This window comes from Cebus imitator, unplaced genomic scaffold (assembly GCF_001604975.1).
Source record: "Cebus imitator isolate Cc_AM_T3 unplaced genomic scaffold, Cebus_imitator-1.0 Scaffold433, whole genome shotgun sequence".
Taxonomy (NCBI): domain Eukaryota; kingdom Metazoa; phylum Chordata; class Mammalia; order Primates; family Cebidae; genus Cebus; species Cebus imitator.
This window is the reverse complement of record NW_016107748.1, coordinates 839,683-849,093: the sequence shown is the minus strand read 5'-3', so window position 1 is coordinate 849,093 and position 9,411 is coordinate 839,683. Positions and strand designations below refer to the sequence as shown.

General features: G+C 38.9%; 1 protein-coding gene across 5 annotated transcripts in view; it reads right to left on the bottom strand.

The window, feature by feature from the left end:
- MON2 (MON2 homolog, regulator of endosome-to-Golgi trafficking) overlaps window positions 1-9,411 on the bottom strand; it is a 135,864-nt gene that overhangs the window by 53,066 nt on the left and 73,387 nt on the right. For 3 of the 5 annotated variants that reach the window (XM_017510187.2, XM_017510190.2, XM_017510192.2), the window contains exons 20-21: window positions 1,729-1,830; window positions 199-201 (exon numbers count right to left, since the gene is read on the bottom strand). In XM_017510187.2, the coding sequence (XP_017365676.1) occupies window positions 199-201; window positions 1,729-1,830 (105 nt within the window). The remainder of the gene's footprint in view (window positions 1-198; window positions 202-1,728; window positions 1,831-9,411) is intronic. The other 2 variants (XM_017510188.2, XM_017510191.2) reach the window with 1 other exon arrangement.

Sequence of the window (9,411 nt, the reverse complement as noted above, 5' to 3'; positions counted from 1 at the left end):
TAGAGATGGGGTTTCACCATGTTGACCAGGATGGCCTCGATCTCTTGACCTCGTGATCCGCCCGCCTCGGCCTCCCAAAGTGCTGGGATTACAGGCTTGAGCCACCACGCCTGGCCCTAATTTTACATTTTAAAAGTTGTATTAAATATTCAATAAGCATTAAAAGAAAAATCATACCCAAAATATAAGTGAGCTTACCTTCTGAATAAGGGCAAGAGCAAGCAATAGAGAGACAGAAGAAAAAAGATTAAACTAAAACAATTCACAGAAAAGAAAGGATTTCATAAAAGTAAATTATAAATCATCAAGGTGAACAAAAGAAGCAAGCTAATACCAAGGTTCTTAATTTAATTTCATTAATCAAATAATATGTCAATATTCAAAAAATTTTATTGGTTGCCCTTTGATGAGACCATCCAATAATGAAGAAATCTGCATAAAGCCTTTAATCATTCATGAAAGTTATCCCAATAAAATGGGGGGAAAGTTCATGTACATCTGTTTTTCTTATTTTATTTATTTTTTTGAGACATGCTCTCTCACTCTGTTACACAGCCTGGAATGCAGTGGCGCAATCACGGCTCACTGCAGACTCAACCTCCTGGGTTTAACCAATTCTCCCCATTTAGCCTCCCAAGTAATTAGAACTACAAGCATATATCATCAAGCCCAGCTAATTTTTTAAATTTTTTGTAGAAATGGTGTCTCCCTATGTTGCCTAGGTTGGTCTCGAACTCCTGGGCTTAAGCAATCCTCCCACCTCAGTGTCACAAAGTGCTGGGATTTTAGGGGTGAACTACTGAAGTCAGCCTGTTTTTCTTACTAAGAATAAGAACTTTCCTAGGTTACTGAATAACATAAAAGGACTATAGTAACCTAAACCTAAACTGTACACAAACACATGTACTGGCAGAAGCAGGTTGTTTTTAAGCAGAAACTATTCAGAATCACCTCAACCTGAATGTAAGACAATGTAAATCCAGGTAAAACTCTCCAGCACTATCTATAATTAGTGATACCAAACCATTTTTCCCTCAGCAGAAAGCTATCTCATCATGAAGGCCAAGCGCAGTGGCTCACACCTATAATCCAAGCACTTGGGAGACTGAGGAAGGCAGATCACCTGAGGTTCAAGACCAGCCTGGCTAATATGGTGAAATCCTATCTTTACTAAAAATGCTAAAATTAGCCAGGTGTGGTGGCATGTGCCTGTAATCCTAGCTACTCAGGAGGCAAGGCAAGAGAATCACTTGAACCCAGGAGGTGGACAGTGCAGTGAGGCGGGATCGTGCCACTGTGCACCAGCCTGTATGACAGAGTAACACTCCATCTCAAAAAAGAAAAAAAGTTATCTCATGATGATAGCAAAGGCTATAAATGAGCAGTGTTTACTATGCCCTAACTGCCTTGAAGTTTCAGAACTACCTGAAACTGAGGTGGATTAAGAGACTGTATAATAAAAGGGGTATCAAACTAGCAGCTGATTTAACTGATATTTCTCATTTTAAAATGTCACCCATTTTCAGCCAATAAAAGCAACCAATTCCGTCATCAAATAAATTACAAAACAACTTTAGTCCTTGATAAAATGTACAAACATAAGTAAGTGCAGGGTCAGGAAAAGAGGAATAAAGTTAATGATGATTTTTAAAATGGCTATCTAGAATCATCAGTTCAGTGTGCAAGGCTTTATAAAATAATTAAATATATTTAAGAAAGAGAATTTACCTCAAGTAGATGGCCAGTCAGAGGTCTCCACAGAATTTCTATTCGGTGCATATTAACTAAACCAGTTTCTAACAATTTGGCAACAGCAAAAAGAGATGGTTCCTAGGGAGAAAATATATTGATAATATAAGGAGAATTTTGAGTAATTAAACTATGAATAAAACTGAGAATACTCTGAAGAGCATGATAGAAATTAAAACGATTAGTGCATAGTTAATAAATACAACAAAATCTTGGTTATCAAAGACAAACCTTCCTGCCAACCTTAAATATCCAGAATAGCTCCTAATTTGAAAATTTGGTTACGAGGAGAATGTTTTATTAGGGAAGGTGTGAGAATCCAAAAATTATACTAGACACGTAGAATGGCTAGTCTTCAGACCAGAAGAAAAGAAGCATTCTTATCAGCAAAGTCTTAAAATGACCAGGCTTTAGGTGTGAATGTCAAGAAGTAGGGGAAAAAAGGGACAACAGAGACAAGGGAAAAGAAAAATGAAATCAAGAGTACGGCAGAGATCAGGCTGTCAGTCCAGATACTAAAAGAACAGGAGAGGGCACAAAGACAAAACAGTTTTCTATAGTCCCTGACATTATCAATAATCAGAAAGGGAAGCAGGGTACATTATATATGGCTAAACAGGAGTACTTGGTCCATTTGTCACAAGAATGGTTTAAGAAAAGGTCAAAGGGCAGTTACCTCTAATCAAATATTAATGAAGGTGATAAAACATGTTTAAATGCAAATTGAGCTGATGAAAACCATGAGTATTTTCTGGTGGATGGGTGTGGTATTTCAAACAGAGATAATGTATTTAAAAAAAGATAACTGAATAAAAAAGCAAAAATTAACTCCAGATGGATTAAAGATTTAAACATAAGACCTAACACTGTAAAAACACTAGAAGAAAACCTAGGCAATACCATTGAGGACATAGGCATAGGCAAGGACTTCATGACTAAAACACCAAAGGCAATGGCAACAAAAGCCAAAACAGACAACTGGGATCTAATTAAACTTAAGATCTTCTGCACAGCAAAAGAAACTATCATTAGAGTGAACTGGCAACCAACAAAATGGGAAAAAATTTTTGCAATCTACCCATCTGACAAAGGGCTAATACCCAAAATCTACAAAGAACTTAAACAAATTTACAAGAAAAATACAAACAGCTCCACCAAAAAGTAGGCAAAGGATACGAACAGACACTTCTCAAAAGAAGACATTTATGCAGCCAACAAATATTGAAAAAATGCTCATGATCACTGGTCATTAGAGAAATGCAAATCAAAACCACATTGAGTAAGAATGGCAATCATTAAAAATTCTGGAGACAACAGATGCTGGAGAGGGTGTGGAAAAATAGGGACACTTTTACACTGTTGGTGGGAGTGTAAATTAATTCAAACATAGTGGAAGACAGTATGGCGATTCCTCAGGGGTCTAGAACTAGAAATACCATTTGACCCAGCAATACCATTACTGGGAATATACCCAAAAGATGATAAATCCTTCAATTATAAAGCCATATGCACACGTATGTTTACTGCAGCACTGTTCACAATAGCAAAGACTTGGAACCAATCCAAATGCCCACCAATGATAGACTGGGTAAAGAGAATGTGGCACATTTACACCAAGGACTACTATGCAACCATAAAAAAGGATGAGTTCATGTCCTTGTCAAGGACATGGATAAAGCTGGAAACCATCATTCTCAGCAAACTGACACAAGAACAGAAAATTAGACACTGCATGTTCTCATTCATAACTGGGTGTTGAACAATGAGAACACATGGACACAGGGAGGGGAACATCACACACCAGGGCCTGTAGGGGGGTGGGGGAGCTAGGGGAGGGATAACAGGGGTGGGGGTATTGGGGAAGGATAACAGGAGAAATACCTCATGTAGATGATGGGAGGATGGATGCAGCAAACCACCATGGCATGTGCATACCTACGCAACAATCCTGCACAATCCGCACATGTACCCCAGAACTTTAAAATAAATAAATAAATAAACAGAAAATAAAGATAATAATTTAATTTTTAAAGAAAATATTTTTTATGATTCTATATTCTTAACATTTTTATAGTGCTGACAAAAGTCTAACAGAGAGATATGTGATAATATCTTCCTTTCTAGCAGAAGCCAGTGAACCAATTATATTGGGGTTTTAAGATGAATATGGTCAGGGTGACCCTTCCTGCATGTGATGTGGCAGACTCCCTAAAAATTTTAGTGGTAGAAAAGTTCATGATTCTAGGGAGAATATGGTGTAGCGGTTAAGATGATGTCTCTGAAGTTTTAACTGTCTGAGATCCCATCTCAACTCTACTGCTTAATAGCTATATAACCTTGGGTAACCTATGTACCTCTACTGAATGTTTTTATTTTTTAAACCTAAAAAATGAAGATAATAACATAGAAAACGATCTAATTTTAGAACATGCCTGGCATATAAGTTCCCCTAAATGTTGCCTAATATTACTTCTTTATTCCTCTTCTTCCTCTTACTTATTTTAACTACAATACACCCAGGAATCATGTAAAAGAATGTACAGGTGTCCAAAGCTCAAGCCTGAAGATTCTTATTCAAAAATCTAGAATGTGGTCCTGGCATTTGCATTTTTTAAAAAACTGCACAGCTGATTCTGATGCACACTAAAAGTAAGCAAAGTATTTAAGAACAGAGCTTTGGAATGAGGTATAAGTGGGTTCAAATCCAAGCTCTTCTGATAACTAAGTATGTAACCTCAAGGCAGGTCACTTAAGCTATTTTTCATATTTTCATCTGTAAAAAGGGAATATTATCACTAAATCTCACATAGTTGTTTTAAATGATAAAATAATATGTTAGTGCTTGGCATTCAGTAAACAGTGAAGAACAGATGCTTTAATATTTTTATTGTTGTTATACTGTGCTTGTTAACGTAACTATAAAGGTATCATCTACATTATCTTCTAAGAAAGAATTTGCAAACTTTATCTTTTTTTTGAGACAGAGTTTCACTCTGTTGCACAGGCTGCAGTGCACTGGTGCGATCTTGGCTCACGGCAACCTTTACCTCCCAGATTCAAGCAATTCTTGTGTCTCAGCTACGAGAACAGTTGGGATTATAGGCGTGCACCACCACATCAGGCTAATTTTTGTACTTTTAGTAAAGAAGGAGTTCCCCATGTTGGCCAGGCTGGTTGCAAACTCCTGGCCTCAGGTGATCCACCCACCTCAACCTCCCAAAGTGCTGGGATTATAGACATGAGCCACCGCACCAGCCTGCAAGCTTCATCTCAAATGATTTCCACAACACATTGACATAAATTCCTGAAATGAGGATCAAAAACAAGATGCTGGTCACTTTAAAGCCACACCTAAAGACCACTGATATGTACATCTTTAATCCACAGAATATTTAACTCACTCAGAACAGTCGATATAGATGAACATTCTTTTTTCAATAAGGTAGAAACTTTTCCACTAATTTTAGTATCTGCAAATTTATAGTAATTTATAGAAATGGCATAACTGAAAAAACTTTTTATAGCTTCCATCTAAAAATATTTTGTAAGGTTTATGTTGAATACTTTTCTAAAGTTTATATTTGAATATTTTTATAAAGCTTTCATATGCATTCCATATTTACCACTTTACAAAATTAAATCCTAAAATGGAGACATGTAAATCTATTTTCAAAGAGATTATCTCCATTTTACTCAGTGTATCCATTTTCTCAACAATTGTTCTGCCCAAGCCTTCCTTAAAATCATTATCTGTTCCCACCACTCTCTGAAACTGTACTAATGAAGGTTAAAAAATAAACTATTGATCATCAAATCTACTTTTTTCTCATAGGTCATGATTTCTTATAATATTTTTCTTTTGATTTCCATTAACCTGCACTTTCCTACCTAAATCCTACCGATCTTTCAATATGCATCTCCAGTCACATGAATTCATCTTGATTAACCTTAATTCATCTTAATAAAAACATATACCAATAACATCTTATGTAACAAGGAACTAAAAATGCAGAGAATAAGTCTCATGTCATTTAATATCTATATTACTTATTGAGACTGTCATACTATCATAATTGTCACTTAACTATGAACCAAGTAGCTTATATGCTCTTTGAAAGTAGAAACCTCCTATTTCTCTATATGTCCGAACAGTGTCATGTACACAGTAAGCATACTGTGCTTGTTAAATAAATACATAAATTCTGAAAACATTACCATATAAGCTTGCTTAGATTTCTCTTTTTTTTTTGGAGATGGAGTCTTGCTCTGTCGCCCAGGTTGGAGTACAGTAGCGTGATCTCGGCTCACTGCAACCTTCACTTCCTGGGTTCAAGTGATTCTCCTGCCTCAGGCCTCCCAAGTAGATGGGATTACAGGCGTGTGCCACTACACCCAGCTAATTAATGTATTTTTAGTAGAGACCAGGTTTTACCATGTTGATAAGGCTGGTTTTGAACTCCTGACCTCATGATCTGCCTGTGTTCGCCTTTCAAAGTGCTGGAATTACAGGCGTGAGCCACTGTGCCCAGACACTTGCTTAGATTTCATTAAGATACTTTATTATTTACTGCTTGCAAATTCCTGGCCTTGGGTGATCCGCCCACCTCAACCTCCCAAAATGCTGGGATTACAGGCGTGAGCCATCATTAAGAGCAGGTTAATGGAAATCAAAAGAAAAATATTAGAAGAAATCATGACGTATGAGAAAAAAGTAGGAGATTTGATGATAAGTAGTTTATCTTTAACCTTGAATAGTGCAATTTCAGAGTGGTAGGAACAGATATGATTTTTAAGGAAGGCCTGGACAGAACAATTATTGACAAAATGCATACACTGAGTAAAGCAGAGATAATTTCTTTTGAAAATAGATTTTAAAAAATTTATAGTTTTATGTTAAGAATTAATCTCAAATATGTAAATTATTAAAAATATCAAGAAATTTATCACTTCACTATATATTACCCTTGCCTTGATTTAGAGCAAACTATAATACATACTTTCAAACACCTGCATGTTTACATAATTATTTAGCTATGTGCTATAATATATGAAACTATGCCCTAATGAGACTTTCTTTACCAATATTTAAATGAATCACAAGAGCCAAGATGACAAGCCACAGTATACAGAATTACACTTAAGAACTAGGCAGAGGAGTTGTGATGGGTGGTGGATCCAAGATGGCCGTTTAGGAACAGCTCAGGATTGCAGCTCCCAGTGAAAGCGTAGAGGGTGAGTGGACACTGCATTTTTATTGCCCACAGACTAGGAAATTCCCAGGTGGAGGAGCTCCACAGGTTGCCAGCGCGGCGGTGTTGGCCAGCGCCGCTGCTTTGCCCTGCGCGGATGCTTTGTCAGCACCCCAGCACAGCAGTTCTCTGTACAAAATACACTGGTCCGGGTGCCCTTTTGGCTGGCGATTGGAGCCACGGGAAGTCACCCATTCATCTGTTTAAAAAGGGGACCGAACAGGGAACCAGGACAGTAGATTCCAGGGCAAAAAGCGCCATGAATCTCAGTGCCGCAGTTTAAGCCAGCGCAGTGAGTCGCCGCACGGGAAAACACACAGAATCTGGTGCCTCTTCAACAGGTGACTGGAACATCAACTTAAAAAGAAAAAAAAAAGGCTCTGAGGCAGGGAGCCAAGCGATCAGCCTCGGCTGGTCCCACCCCCACAAGAGAACAGCAATCAGAAACTCTCTGGATTGAGAGTTTCACAGCAAGTGCAGCTGAACCCGGGACGGTCCAGCTCTGTGGGGGAGGGACGTCCACCATTACCGAGGCACTCCAAAACTATGGAGGTAGTCAGCCAATGCTGAGGCAGCCTGCCGTTGCCAAGGCAACCCGCCACTACAGAGAGACTCCGCCTTAACAGAGGCGGGCCACCATTGCTAAGGCAGTTCTAACGACACCCACATACAGGTATTGATCGACTTACGACCTATGCAACTTACGACCATTCGACTTTACGACCACAATCGCTAGCCACGACTGTTCCACATCTGGCAGTGCAAACGTTGCCCAGCTGGGCATATGACAGTGGGGACCAGCTTCCGGCAGCACTACCATCTCCGCATGCACCATTTCAACTGTTATCCCAGACTCGGTACAGCAATTTGTGTTTTGTGTCTTGGATATTTTTCATCAAACCCTTCCCAATCAACTTCTTATACATCTGGAAGCAATGGACCCCCAAACATCGAATGATTTGCAAGGGTTGAACGGATGGCGCACAATGTGTTTCGTCCGTATCGTGAAATTTATGAAGTAAAAAAGAAACATACAATTCAGACAAAGTTCACCATGTTTATGAAAAAACCACCTCTGGTAACCCCAACTGCTGCCTCAGATGACAACATCAATGATCTGCAGCCCAGTACCAGCGGCCAAAAAAATATTTCATATATGTTTATATATTTTGATATGTTTTGCAATTGTGAAAATGTTTTCTATGTTATTTTTTACACCTGTATTTTGTATTTTTGTATGCACCTGTATTTTGTAATTTTCTATGTTTTGCAAATATTAAACCAGTTGTACTGGTAATGCAGTGTTTTACTTAAACCTGATGAATGTAAAAATAAGAAACAAAATGGTATAGAGATGATACAAATGGCATAAAATGAACAAATAAAATTATGATATATAACAATAATGAAAGAAAATTATGATAAAATATGACTTAGAGATTTTTATAACATCATTTCATAGTATTGTACATATAGCCTACTCAACTTACGACCAAATCGTGTCACGACTGGTCTGTCGGAGCCAATCGTGGTTGTAAGTCGAGCACTAGCTGTAAACAGCACTGCAGGCAAGTTCACTCGGCAGCTGGGCGGAGCCCACAGCAGCTGAGCAAAGCCTCTACAGGCAGACAGTGACTAGGCTGCCTCCTTGCTGGGCAGGGCAGCTCCGAAGGAAAAAAAAAGAAGGCAGCAGCATAACGGAAACTCATAAAGCCCTAAATCCCTGGGACAGAGCACCTGGGAACAAAAAGCGGTTTATGAGTTCTGCTGCAGCAGACCTAACTGTACCTGCCCAGCAGCTCTGAATGAACAACGGAGCTCACAGCTCAGCATTTGAGCTCCTATAAAGAAAAGACCGTCTCTTCAAGCAGCTCCCTGACCCCTGTATATCCAAAGAGCCACCTCATAAAGGAGAGATCAGACTGACACTTGGCAGGTATCCTTCTGGGACAAAGATAGCAGAAGAAGAAAACTGGTAACAACCCTTACTGTTCAGCAGCTGCTGCAGGTGATCCCCAGGCAAGCGGCTCCTGGAGTGGACCTCAGCAGACCTACAGCAGAGGGGCCAGACAGAAGGAAAACCAAGAAACAGAAATAACCTCATCATCAACAAACAGAACATCCACTCAGAGATCCAATCTGAAAGCCAGCAACTACAAAGACGACAGGTGGATAAATCCATAAAGATGGGAAGAAACCAGCACAAAAACGATGAAAACACCCGAAACCAGAACACCTCTCCTCCTACAAGGGATCACAACTCCTCACCAGCAAGGGAACAAGGTTGGATGGAGAACGAGTGTGATGAAATGACAAATTCAGACTTCAGAAGGTGGGTAGCAAGAAACTTCTATGAACTAAAAGAACATGTTTAACCCAATGCAAAGAAACTAAGAAACTTGAAAAAAGATTT